Source organism: Salvia splendens, chromosome 14 (assembly GCF_004379255.2).
Source record: "Salvia splendens isolate huo1 chromosome 14, SspV2, whole genome shotgun sequence".
Classification (NCBI taxonomy): domain Eukaryota; kingdom Viridiplantae; phylum Streptophyta; class Magnoliopsida; order Lamiales; family Lamiaceae; genus Salvia; species Salvia splendens.
In genome coordinates, this window is record NC_056045.1 from 28,708,934 (window position 1) to 28,723,442 (window position 14,509).

Consider the following 14,509-nt stretch of genomic DNA (forward strand, 5'->3'; position numbering starts at 1 on the left):
TGTTCGTGGCTAGACATGAAAAGTCGACGTGACACATAAAAAATGAAATGTTGTACTTCTCCCAACAATAAAAGATTGCAACATTTTTTTATAGAGGATTCTTGTCTCTTGATGACTTCTTTTTGGAGGATAACCTTTTCCTTTTCGTGTTAGATACTGCATAATAGGCTATTTAAAGTATTTTACACTTCCTATTTGCCCATGCAGAAAATCAAGTCATATTGAGATGTTTTGCCATACATTGTTACTTGCTCTTCTTTTGGCAGTTCATTGTATAATGGACTGCAGCTTAGCCTTTGTAACCAATACCAATATTGATCGTTCTTCACTTCTTTTCCTAAAATCTCATATCACATCCGATCCTCTCAATTTCTTGAGAAAAAATTGGACTACCGAAACACCTGTTTGTAACTGGATCGGAGTTACTTGTGATTCACTCAATAACCGAGTCACTGAGTTGAATATTTCTTATATGCAACTCGTAGGCACCATCCCACCCGAAATCGGAAATCTTTCATGTCTTGTTTCTCTAGATATGAATGATAACTTCTTCTATGGTCCCATTCCTCCATCCATCTTCAACATCTCATCCATACAAGCAATACATTTAAGAGGTAATCCTTTGTCAAGTAAGCTGCCAAACGACATGTGCATGCAAAGTCTTCACAACCTCAAAACGCTTCGAATATCGTTCACTAAGTTGTATGGAGAAATACCATCGAGCCTGGGTCAATGTTCAAGCCTTGAAGTGCTTTCCTTGTACAATAACAGCTTGGTTGGAGAGGTGCCAAAAGAAATCGGGAACTTGACCTTGCTCACTGAGTTATACCTTGGGTTCAATAGTTTAACTGGTATGTATATCTTCTTTTCTCTATGCAAAATTAAATTTTATTGTGTTCCCCTCATGTTTTTTTGTTGGATCTGTATCAAATTGTCTTGATTACAGTCTTGCAACTTTTTAAATGAAATATTAAATCATAAGGTTCAGTTTTTCTGAATTGTTCCGTTTGCATGCGAAACAAGGTCTTTTGGCAGACGTTGTTTTATTGAAACAAGTATTTTTTTCCTTTCTTTTATTATTTTAATCAAACAATCCGTTTGAGCATCACCAAAGACGTCGTTTTGTGTGCGGATATGACAACTGAGACAAATAAAATATTATGATTTAATATTTCATTTTCAAATATGTGAGCTACCAGAATTTGATCAAATTATGTGTGCTTATAAATTATGTACTACGTATTTATTCATATTTTTGGAGATAGTGTGTTGCTATTTGTCGACCAAAAGCACAACAATTATTTTATTTAAGAGTAGAACAATTTTTTTTTCCACAGGTCATATTCCTAAAGAGATTAGTCAACTTCACATGGTGAATTCTTTGTGGATGGAATCCAACAAATTTAGTGGATCATTACCTCCAGAATTTCAGAATTTGACAGCCATTCGAGATCTAACCCTCTACAACAATAACTTAACTGGCATTTATACCTCTCTTAAAATTTTTCCTTTTATCATTTTACATCATCGTTTACTCTTGGTATATACATAATACACTAATATTAATACATCGAACATTTTAATATTTTTTTCACAGGTAATATTCCCAAAGAGATTGGCTATCTTAATAGTTTAAAATCATTAAACATGGCATCCTCCGGACTTAATGGATTGATTCCAAAAGAAATTGGGAACATGACAGCCCTCCGTCGTATATACCTCGATAACAATGCATTAAGTGGTATGAATTTGCCCGTTTGTTGATCATCATTAATTTCCTTGTTTTATCTGCATTTAATTTAATGGACTGGTACTTCTTCCTTGACAATTTGATACCAACAATCAGTTATACACTCTAACTAGAAATTTGACTCTCTTTTTATATACCTCACTTGTACTAACATTTTTCTAATAAGCTTTATAAGTGATCACTTTTGATGATTCTACATTTTTATAGATGTTATTCCTGGTGAGATTGGCCAGCTTAATAATTTAGAGTATGTGTCCATTGATTCTAACAAGTTGACTGGCCCTTTACCCCTGGCCTTTTTTAACATGTCTCATGTGAAGTCTATTTCCTTGAGACATAACACACTTAATGGGACATTGCCAAGAGAAATTGGGAACATGAAATCACTCCAAGAATTGTACCTTATTAACAATACTTTAACCGGTAAGTAAGACTGTATACATATATACATATTTATATAACTGTTTGAGGACTAAAATTAATGACTGTTTTTCATACATCAATAGGTGTGATTCCAGAAGAGATTGGTGGCCTTGAGAATTTAGTTGCACTATACATGAGTTCCAACAATTTCATCGGCCATTTGCCTCCAGTCATGTTCAACATGAAATCACTTACATCATTATCACTTCACAAGAATGCTTTGACTGGTATGAGTATCCAATCATAAACTTGACTAGCATCGACACGTATAAGTAGGTGTCGTTAGACCATGTTTATCGGTTAGATGTGGCCGACCGCCACATCATATGCTATTTAAAGAAAAAAAATAAAAATTGAAACCCAAGGTCCCTCTCTCTCTTCAATGTCCCTTTGAGGGCAACCGCAGACCGCGCGGTCTTCCTCCATATTTATTACATCAGCCAATGAGATTTTGCCAAATGGCTCGATCTCATTGGTTGATAAATATTGTATTTTAAATTAAAATATCTTTTATACTCCCTTCGTCCCAAAGAAGATGGCACACTTAGGAGATGACACGAGATTTTAGAATATGTTGTTTTGTGTGTTAAGTGGTGAGAGAAAATATAATTTTATAATTAATGTCAGAGGAAACTTTTTCCAAAAGAAGAAATGTAACATCTTTTGTATAAACTAAAAAGGAAAGTGTGACATCTACTATGAGACGGAGAGAGTATATTATATCCAAAAATTATAAAAATTATATCAAATTTTATAATTTTTCATTCTCTATAAATAGTTACCACATTTACTATAGTTTTACATAAAAAATATCATCTTTTTTCCTCCCATATCTTTCTTTGATACAATTTCATGGAGTGTTTTTTAGTCTCCTTTGCTAAAGTTTTACACCAGTTATGTATTTTTAATTTCGTAGTTTAATTATTGTACTTATAATTTTCATTTGTTTATTTTTAAATTTTAGTTGTTATTTATTATGTTTTTTTATAAATTTTATTGTGCAATAATAAATATTTTATTCATTAAAATTACTATAGCAAAATAATATAAAAATAATTATATATTGGTGTGGTTGGGTGGTTATTGATAAACCATGAAAAATGTGTGGTTTGGTTGGATGAATATTAATGAGGTGGAAGATGATGTGGAGGAGATAGAAATATTAAAAAAGTGGATGGTTGGATTGGGTTGAATGATTGCTGATAAACATGGTCTTAAACGGTTAAATGGTACTCCCTTCGTCTCTCTGCAGCTGAGTCGTATTCCTTTTTGGGTTGTGCCACTGTAGCTGAGTCGTTTCCTTTTTTGGCAAAAAACAACAACTTTTCTTCTCTGTTACTTTACTCTCTTTTACTTTATTCTATCTTCATCTCTATACCTTTTTCCTTTTCTACTTTATTATTCATTTACTTAACTCACTTAACACAACTTTTCTTAAATCATGTGATGAAAAGAAACGCCTCTACTACAGAGGGACGGGGGGAGTACTAGTTTTAGCTATGGGTTTTTGCCAATAATCCTTAGTCAATTAACCAACTAAATTGTATCGATGTGGTTGGAAGGTGTATATAATTCCTGTCCAACCCTAATCAGTTTGAGGCATTTTGGGAATGACCCAAAAACAAATTCGTGCGGGCTTGGCCCAAAGCGGACAATATCAAACTACTGTTGCAATCGACAAATCCGAACATAAATATATATCTAATTAATACCAACTTGATATATATTTCAGGTAACATTCCTAAAGAGTTGTTCACTGCCAATATCCAGAGTATTGATCTCTCCAATAACCATTTTCAAGGCTTCATACCACCAGCTATTGCAACATCCCTCAACTTAACTTATCTTGACTTGGCAAATAACAATCTCTCAGGTTCTATACCTTCCACCATTGGAAATCACTACCCCTTGAAAGCCCTAATTCTCCATTCCAACAACTTCATTGGAGTGATTCCATCATCCATTTGCAAATTGAGATTCCTCCAATTCCTCCATCTATCAAACAACAGTCTGCATGGATCAATTCCAAAGTGTTTGGCAAAGCTGAGTAAAACCTTGCAAGTTCTGCACTTGAAGGAGAATAACTTTGTTGGCCTCATTCCACCTTTATTTCCAAAGGGTTGCGCTCTCGAGTCCCTGAACCTCAATAGCAATAACCTACTGGGAACACTGCCACGAACCCTAGTGAACTGTTGGAAGCTGCAAGTTCTTGATATCGGAAGCAATGCGTTACAAGATGTGTTTCCTTTTTGGATGGAGGATCACGTTGATCTCCGAGTCCTCGTTTTGAGAGATAACAGATTCAGTGGTAGTATGCTTCTACCCATTGCTTATGGTGAGATAAGTAGTGATGCTCCATTTGCCAAGTTGCAAGTAATTGATATATCTCAAAATGAATTCAGTGGGCCCCTCCCAACTAGATATTTAACCACCTTCCCAGCCATGATCAATGTCATTGAAGATGTTTCAGAAAAGAGTAACTGGTTCAGCAAGTATGAGGAATCATTGGTGTTTGTTTTGAAAGGCACAAATCAACCATTGGTCAGAATCTTGAAATCCTTCACCACTATTGACATGTCTAGGAACAAATTCTCGGGAAAGATTCCGGATTCCATAGGGAATCTTAATTCACTCAAGTACTTGAATATGTCTCACAACAGTCTCACTGGGAAGATACCATCATCCCTTGGAAGTATAAAAGCACTGGAATCATTAGACTTGTCTTCAAACAGAATGAGTGGTGAGATTCCTAGGCAGCTGACGATGTTGAATTTTCTTTCTAAATTAAATCTTTCAGTGAATGATCTTGCTGGAGAGATTCCTCAGTCTGGCGGACAGTTTCCTACATTCGATAACAGCTCCTTCATTTTGAACTCGGGATTATGTGGATTTCCTCTGACTAAAAAATGCAAGCAAGATCCCTCGACTCCTAAAGAAAGTGAGGGTTCTAATTTTGTGGATGGATTTAGTTGGCGACCGGTGGTTTTGGGATACGGATGTGGTTTCGTCATAGGAGTTTCGATAGGGTTGGTTCGTAATGGTATATGGAAAATTTTCCGTATTCAATAGTGCATCTATAGGCTACACCAATTTATATCTTTATATGTATCACCTTTGCATGTAATATAGGTATAACTCAATAATTTGAACTTGTTTGATTATGTAATCCTGTAGGGTGTGTTTGAATTCGTAGATAGGGAAATTTATAGTGCATTTAATGGCTCAATCTGATGCTTGATTTGTTGGTTAAATTTTCTGTGTGACCAATTCAATAGGTAATGGTCCGTTGAATGAAGGCTGAAAATGGCTGTTTATTATGATGAAAAATTCAGTGATAATAATCTATGCATGTCACGACCGTTCTCACTAAGGATAGTAAAGACGGGGAAATCGTGACTAGGGAAGGGACGAAGGAGCAGGGAAGAAGAAAGGGAAAGCAATGAAATACAATATCTTAAACAAAGCTTCAAAAGAAGAGTTTTAATCAATTAAATAATGAAGCAGCGGGTTAATATCCCAAGGTAAATAATGTCAAAAGTAGTGTGGGGCAAAACGATAGACTTTAACAAGAACGATTTGAAACACGGCAGCGGAAAAACAAGTATCAAAGGAGAGTCAAGGATGACGCCCATGTATGAAGACACGACGCATCCGGAAATTCCTAAAGCTCACTCAACATCCGCCGCAACATCACCACTCAACCTGCACATAAAGAAAACATATGCAGGGCTGAGTACTTGTTGTACTCAATGGGCTCATGCCGAAAACATTTTATAACAGTTATGTCATCCATACCAGTGACTCGAGTTTTACGTTTATTAAAGAAATATCACGAGTATCACCAAAAACAGTTTCATAGCCCGGCCAGGCAAAACAATCTCCCCACTTTCTCATCAATCAATCAATCACATCCTCTTACCATAGTGCGACGAAAGTGTGGCCACACTATTCGCCCACGAGACCGGCCGACTTGCAAGGACGGCTCCCGATCTTTCAGTGTACACAGCCTGATAGGGTTTGCGGCCCTACTCAGACCCGAATTCGTTTATCATAGCCCTATAGCCTAATGGAGCGAACTCACAAACTAGGCATCAAGCACAATCTCAACATAGCTCTATAGCCTAACGGAGCAAGCTCAAACGAACTAGGCATCAAGCGCAATCTCAACATCAAAACAATCATGGCATGACATAACACTTTAAACCACCCTTATAACACCACATCATATTTTTGAAAGCGTAAAAGAGTTTAGTAAAAGAAAGCCCACCTCGTTCGCTTAACAATTCACAATCCAACTTATGGCAACTCTCGTTCCTCGAGTTCACGAATACACAATCACCCTTGTCAACGACAACACAAGTCAGTCTTCCACAAAATCATATTACCATGCATGTCCTATCGTTTCTCTCTCATCGTTTTTCTCAATTTACCCAACCCAACGTTCGTCACAAAGATGGAAAAACACACCATAATATATTTCAACGTATCTCACGTGATCATATCATTAAACACGTTCGTTGGACATACATGCATCATATAATACTTTTAAACTTGAAAATAAGTGTCATTTTATCAAGGCAGAAAACTGGCAGAACTGCGCGACCGTGTTGTAAAAATCACTAAAAATTCACCCGACCTCAAAAGATGCTAAATTTTGGTCACAATACAGAGGACACATTCAAGTTCATCCATGAAAATTTTCACACCGAAATCACGTCATTTAGTCAGTCATATCACATATTGAACTCTCTGGTCGGAACATACAATTTCTGACAGTATTGCGCAGTTCATTTGAAAAATTCACCATAAATTCATACGATGCCCAAAAAGGCTGAAAATTTAACACAACTCAGAAGACACTTCAAATTTTCGTATAATTTAAGAATCACATCGATCGGAGGTCATTTGGTTAGTCAAACAGAAAACGAAACATTCATGGCGAGAACTCACGTTTCTGGCAGATTTGCGCAGTCAACTTCAAGAATTTATTAAAACTTCATTTTTCGATAAAACGGGCTGAAATTCACACGAGACACAGAAAACACCTTGAAGTTTACTCAGTAAAAATTTCATGTCAAAATTCGATCGTTTCATAGGTCAATTACACATCAGAAACCGCTGTTCGAACGTCACAGATTTCAGGCTCACAAATTCGAATTTAGGGTTTCTTCTTCATTCATCTAAGTACAAATTTTTCATGCTTATAATACACAATCATGCTTAAAAAGGTTCTCATAATCATGTTTGCACATAAACTCACATCATTCACCAAAGATTCAAAACAAACTTCACATAAACTCATTCAAAATCGCATATTCATCAAAGTTCTCATGCAAACACAAATTCCCACCGATTAATTTTGCGATCTATGATTCCTACACTCACTATATGCATGTAGGAAATCAAGAACAAGGTTTCAATGGAGAAGATGAGGAAAAGATTTTAGTTATACCTTCTTGAATCAAAAATCAAACGGTAGAAGCAAGTATTGACGCGATTCGTCGGGAACTCTTGAAAATCCAACTCCAATGGATGCAAGAACAAGGATGGAAGGAATTTTGGAGAGGATGAAGAGAGGGAGGAGAGGGAAAAGAGGCGTGTATTATAGGGAAAGAAAGAATCAAATCCTAATTAAAATAGGATATGGAGAGATTTGACAAGATATGGTTGGATTTATATAAGGAAGATAAACACAAAGATTTAATTAAATCCACAAAACAAATCCATCTCCTAATAAATAGAAGGGTTTCGAAAATTTCACAAGGAAAAAGGAAAGGGACCGAAAAGAATTCGAATAAAGTGGCTGACACAAATATGCATGATCCTATTTAATTAAATTCACACACTGGAAATTTAATCACATTATTTCACATAACTGACAACAACTACTTCACATAATTAACTCAACACATAGAAATTAAATTTCATAAAAGCATTTCCCATTCAACATCCACATCAATAAAATAAAATAAGTCACAAATATTCGGGGTGTTACATCCTTCCCCTCTTAACAGAAATTTCGTCCCGAAATTTGGTCGTCTCACATAGCTAATTCGGGGTACTTTCACACATAACACATACCTAGGACATCATGCCAATCATGCTCATGTTCCACATAATCATACCATCACATTATCATATTCACACATAACTTTCATACACATGCATTCTCTTGCCAATACACCCTTACCATATCATCATCAATTTCATATTCTTTCAATAACTTAAAACATACCTCACTTTCTTGTGGTTGAGCGTGATGCTTCGGATGTTGAGCCTTCGTGACACTTTTAGTCTAGGGGTACAAATCTAGACTTAATCTGAAAGAAGACTCTCGGACCAGAGCGAAAGAACGAAGCTCTGATACCACTTTGTCACGACCGTCCTCACTAAGGATAGTAAAGACGGGGAAATCGTGACTAGGGAAGGGACGAAGGAGCAGGGAAGAAGAAAGGGAAAGCAATGAAATACAATATCTTAAACAAAGCTTCAAAAGAAGAGTTTTAATCAATTAAATAATGAAGCAGCGGGTTAATATCCCAAGGTAAATAATGTCAAAAGTAGTGTGGGGCAAAACGATAGACTTTAACAAGAACGATTTGAAACACGGCAGCGGAAAAACAAGTATCAAAGGAGAGTCAAGGATGACGCCCATGTATGAAGACACGACGCATCCGGAAATTCCTAAAGCTCACTCAACATCCGCCGCAACATCACCACTCAACCTGCACATAAAGAAAACATATGCAGGGCTGAGTACTTGTTGTACTCAATGGGCTCATGCCGAAAACATTTTATAACAGTTATGTCATCCATACCAGTGACTCGAGTTTTACGTTTATTAAAGAAATATCACGAGTATCACCAAAAACAGTTTCATAGCCCGGCCAGGCAAAACAATCTCCCCACTTTCTCATCAATCAATCAATCACATCCTCTTACCATAGTGCGACGAAAGTGTGGCCACACTATTCGCCCACGAGACCGGCCGACTTGCAAGGGCGGCTCCCGATCTTTCAGTGTACACAGCCTGATAGGGTTTGCGGCCCTACTCAGACCCGAATTCGTTTATCATAGCCCTATAGCCTAATGGAGCGAACTCACAAACTAGGCATCAAGCACAATCTCAACATAGCTCTATAGCCTAACGGAGCAAGCTCAAACGAACTAGGCATCAAGCGCAATCTCAACATCAAAACAATCATGGCATGTCATAACACTTTAAACCACCCTTATAACACCACATCATATTTTTGAAAGCGTAAAAGAGTTTAGTAAAAGAAAGCCCACCTCGTTCGCTTAACAATTCACAATCCAACTTATGGCAACTCTCGTTCCTCGAGTTCACGAATACACAATCACCCTTGTCAACGACAACACAAGTCAGTCTTCCACAAAATCATATTACCATGCATGTCCTATCGTTTCTCTCTCATCGTTTTTCTCAATTTACCCAACCCAACGTTCGTCACAAAGATGGAAAAACACACCATAATATATTTCAACGTATCTCACGTGATCATATCATTAAACACGTTCGTTGGACATACATGCATCATATAATACTTTTAAACTTGAAAATAAGTGTCATTTTATCAAGGCAGAAAACTGGCAGAACTGCGCGACCGTGTTGTAAAAATCACTAAAAATTCACCCGACCTCAAAAGATGCTAAATTTTGGTCACAATACAGAGGACACATTCAAGTTCATCCATGAAAATTTTCACACCGAAATCACGTCATTTAGTCAGTCATATCACATATTGAACTCTCTGGTCGGAACATACAATTTCTGACAGTATTGCGCAGTTCATTTGAAAAATTCACCATAAATTCATACGATGCCCAAAAAGGCTGAAAATTTAACACAACTCAGAAGACACTTCAAATTTTCGTATAATTTAAGAATCACATCGATCGGAGGTCATTTGGTTAGTCAAACAGAAAACGAAACATTCATGGCGAGAACTCACGTTTCTGGCAGATTTGCGCAGTCAACTTCAAGAATTTATTAAAACTTCATTTTTCGATAAAACGGGCTGAAATTCACACGAGACACAGAAAACACCTTGAAGTTTACTCAGTAAAAATTTCATGTCAAAATTCGATCGTTTCATAGGTCAATTACACATCAGAAACCGCTGTTCGAACGTCACAGATTTCAGGCTCACAAATTCGAATTTAGGGTTTTTTCTTCATTCATCTAAGTACAAATTTTTCATGCTTATAATACACAATCATGCTTAAAAAGGTTCTCATAATCATGTTTGCACATAAACTCACATCATTCACCAAAGATTCAAAACAAACTTCACATAAACTCATTCAAAATCGCATATTCATCAAAGTTCTCATGCAAACACAAATTCCCACCGATTAATTTTGCGATCTATGATTCCTACACTCACTATATGCATGTAGGAAATCAAGAACAAGGTTCAATGGAGAAGATGAGGAAAAGATTTTAGTTATACCTTCTTGAATCAAAAATCAAACGGTAGAAGCAAGTATTGACGCGATTCGTCGGGAACTCTTGAAAATCCAACTCCAATGGATGCAAGAACAAGGATGGAAGGAATTTTGGAGAGGATGAAGAGAGGGAGGAGAGGGAAAAGAGGCGTGTATTATAGGGAAAGAAAGAATCAAATCCTAATTAAAATAGGATATGGAGAGATTTGACAAGATATGGTTGGATTTATATAAGGAAGATAAACACAAAGATTTAATTAAATCCACAAAACAAATCCATCTCCTAATAAATAGAAGGGTTTCGAAAATTTCACAAGGAAAAAGGAAAGGGACCGAAAAGAATTCGAATAAAGTGGCTGACACAAATATGCATGATCCTATTTAATTAAATTCACACACTGGAAATTTAATCACATTATTTCACATAACTGACAACAACTATTTCACATAATTAACTCAACACATAGAAATTAAATTTCATAAAAGCATTTCCCATTCAACATCCACATCAATAAAATAAAATAAGTCACAAATATTCGGGGTGTTACATCCTTCCCCTCTTAACAGAAATTTCATCCCGAAATTTGGTCGTCTCACATAGCTAATTCGGGGTACTTTCACACATAACACATACCTAGGACATCATGCCAATCATGCTCATGTTCCACATAATCATACCATCACATTATCATATTCACACATAACTTTCATACACATGCATTCTCTTGCCAATACACCCTTACCATATCATCATCAATTTCATATTCTTTCAATAACTTAAAACATACCTCACTTTCTTGTGGTTGAGCGTGATGCTTCGGATGTTGAGCCTTCGTGACACTTTTAGTCTAGGGGTACAAATCTAGACTTAATCTGAAAGAAGACTCTCGGACCAGAGCGAAAGAACGAAGCTCTGATACCACTTTGTCACGACCGTCCTCACTAAGGATAGTAAAGACGGGGAAATCGTGACTAGGGAAGGGACGAAGGAGCAGGGAAGAAGAAAGGGAAAGCAATGAAATACAATATCTTAAACAAAGCTTCAAAAGAAGAGTTTTAATCAATTAAATAATGAAGCAGCGGGTTAATATCCCAAGGTAAATAATGTCAAAAGTAGTGTGGGGCAAAACGATAGACTTTAACAAGAACGATTTGAAACACGGCAGCGGAAAAACAAGTATCAAAGGAGAGTCAAGGATGACGCTCATGTATGAAGACACGACGCATCCGGGAATTCCTAAAGCTCACTCAACATCCGCCGCAACATCACCACTCAACCTGCACATAAAGAAAACATATGCAGGGCTGAGTACTTGTTGTACTCAATGGGCTCATGCCGAAAACATTTTATAACAGTTATGTCATCCATACCAGTGACTCGAGTTTTACGTTTATTAAAGAAATATCACGAGTATCACCAAAAACAGTTTCATAGCCCGGCCAGGCAAAACAATCTCCCCACTTTCTCATCAATCAATCAATCACATCCTCTTACCATAGTGCGACGAAAGTGTGGCCACACTATTCGCCCACGAGACCGGCCGACTTGCAAGGGCGGCTCCCGATCTTTCAGTGTACACAGCCTGATAGGGTTTGCGGCCCTACTCAGACCCGAATTCGTTTATCATAGCCCTATAGCCTAATGGAGCGAACTCACAAACTAGGCATCAAGCACAATCTCAACATAGCTCTATAGCCTAACGGAGCAAGCTCAAACGAACTAGGCATCAAGCGCAATCTCAACATCAAAACAATCATGGCATGACATAACACTTTAAACCACCCTTATAACACCACATCATATTTTTGAAAGCGTAAAAGAGTTTAGTAAAAGAAAGCCCACCTCGTTCGCTTAACAATTCACAATCCAACTTATGGCAACTCTCGTTCCTCGAGTTCACGAATACACAATCACCCCTTGTCAACGACAACACAAGTCAGTCTTCCACAAAATCATATTACCATGCATGTCCTAATCGTTTCTCTCTCATCGTTTTTCTCAATTTACCCAACCCAACGTTCGTCACAAAGATGGAAAAACACACCATAATATATTTCAACGTATCTCACGTGATCATATCATTAAACACGTTCGTTGGACATACATGCATCATATAATACTTTTAAACTTGAAAATAAGTGTCATTTTATCAAGGCAGAAAACTGGCAGGAACTGCGCGACCCGTGTTGTAAAAATCACTAAAATTCACCCGACCTCAAAAGATGCCTAAATTTTGGTCACAATACAGAGGACACATTCAAGTTCATCCATGAAAATTTTCACACCGAAATCACGTCATTTAGTCAGTCATATCACATATTGAACTCTCTGGTCGGAACATACAATTTCTGACAGTATTGCGCAGTTCATTTGAAAAATTCACCCATAAATTCATACGATGCCCAAAAAGGCTGAAAATTTAACACAACTCAGAAGACACTTCAAATTTTCGTATAATTTAAGAATCACATCGATCGGAGGTCATTTGGTTAGTCAAACAGGAAAACGAAACATTCATGGCGAGGAACTCACGTTTTCTGGCAGATTTGCGCAGTCAACTTCAAGAATTTATTAAAACTTCATTTTTCGATAAAACGGGCTGAAATTCACACGAGACACAGAAAACACCTTGAAGTTTACTCAGTAAAAATTTCATGTCAAAATTCGATCGTTTCATAGGTCAATTACACATCAGAAACCGCTGTTCGAACGTCACAGATTTCAGGCTCACAAATTCGAATTTAGGGTTTCTTCTTCATTCATCTAAGTACAAATTTTTTCATGCTTATAATACACAATCATGCTTAAAAAGGTTCTCATAATCATGTTTGCACATAAACTCACATCATTCACCAAAGATTCAAAACAAACTTCACATAAACTCATTCAAAATCGCATATTCATCAAAGTTTCTCATGCAACACAAATTCCCACCGATTAATTTTGCGATCTATGATTCCTACACTCACTATATGCATGTAGGAAATCAAGAACAAGGTTTCAATGGAGAAGATGAGGAAAAGATTTTAGTTATACCTTCTTGAATCAAAAATCAAACGGTAGAAGCAAGTATTGACGCGATTCGTCGGGAACTCTTGAAAATCCAACTCCAATGGATGCAAGAACAAGGATGGAAGGAATTTTGGAGAGGATGAAGAGAGGGAGGAGAGGGAAAAGAGGCGTGTATTATAGGGAAAGAAAGAATCAAATCCTAATTAAAATAGGATATGGAGAGATTTGACAAGATATGGTTGGATTTATATAAGGAAGATAAACACAAAGATTTAATTAAATCCACAAAACAAATCCATCTCCTAATAAATAGAAGGGTTTCGAAAATTTCACAAGGAAAAAGGAAAGGGTCCGAAAGAATTCGAATAAAGTGGCTGACACAAATATGCATGATCCTATTTAATTAAATTCACACACTGGAAATTTAATCACATTATTTCACATAACTGACAACAACTATTTCACATAATTAACTCAAACACTAGAAATTAAATTTCATAAAAGCATTTCCCATTCAACATCCACATCAATAAAATAAAATAAGTCACAAATATTCGGGGTGTACATACTCCTTCCCCTCTTAACAGAAATTTCGTCCCGAAATTGGTCGTCTCACATAGCTAATTCGGGGTACTTTCACACATAACACATACCTAGGACATCATGCCAATCATGCTCATGTTCCACATAATCATACCATCACATTATCATATTCACACATAACGTTTATTCACATGCGTACACTTGCCAAAACACCCTTACCATATCATCATCAATTTTCATATTCTTTCAATAACTTAAAACATACCTCACTTTCTTGTGGTTGAGCGTGATGCTTCGGATGTTGAGCCTTC

General features: G+C 36.7%; 1 protein-coding gene across 1 annotated transcript; it reads left to right on the forward strand.

Annotated features, from left to right (window-relative positions):
* Positions 1-221: 221 nt before the first annotated feature.
* Positions 222-5,339, forward strand: LOC121763892 (receptor-like protein 12). The gene is made up of 6 exons (XM_042159988.1): positions 222-851; positions 1,338-1,481; positions 1,598-1,741; positions 1,958-2,173; positions 2,257-2,400; positions 3,906-5,339. The coding sequence occupies exons 1-6, from the start codon at positions 227-229 to the stop codon at positions 5,240-5,242; spliced, it is 2,610 nt and encodes an 869-aa protein (XP_042015922.1). The 5' UTR covers positions 222-226; the 3' UTR covers positions 5,243-5,339.
* The last annotated feature ends 9,170 nt before the right edge of the window (positions 5,340-14,509 follow it).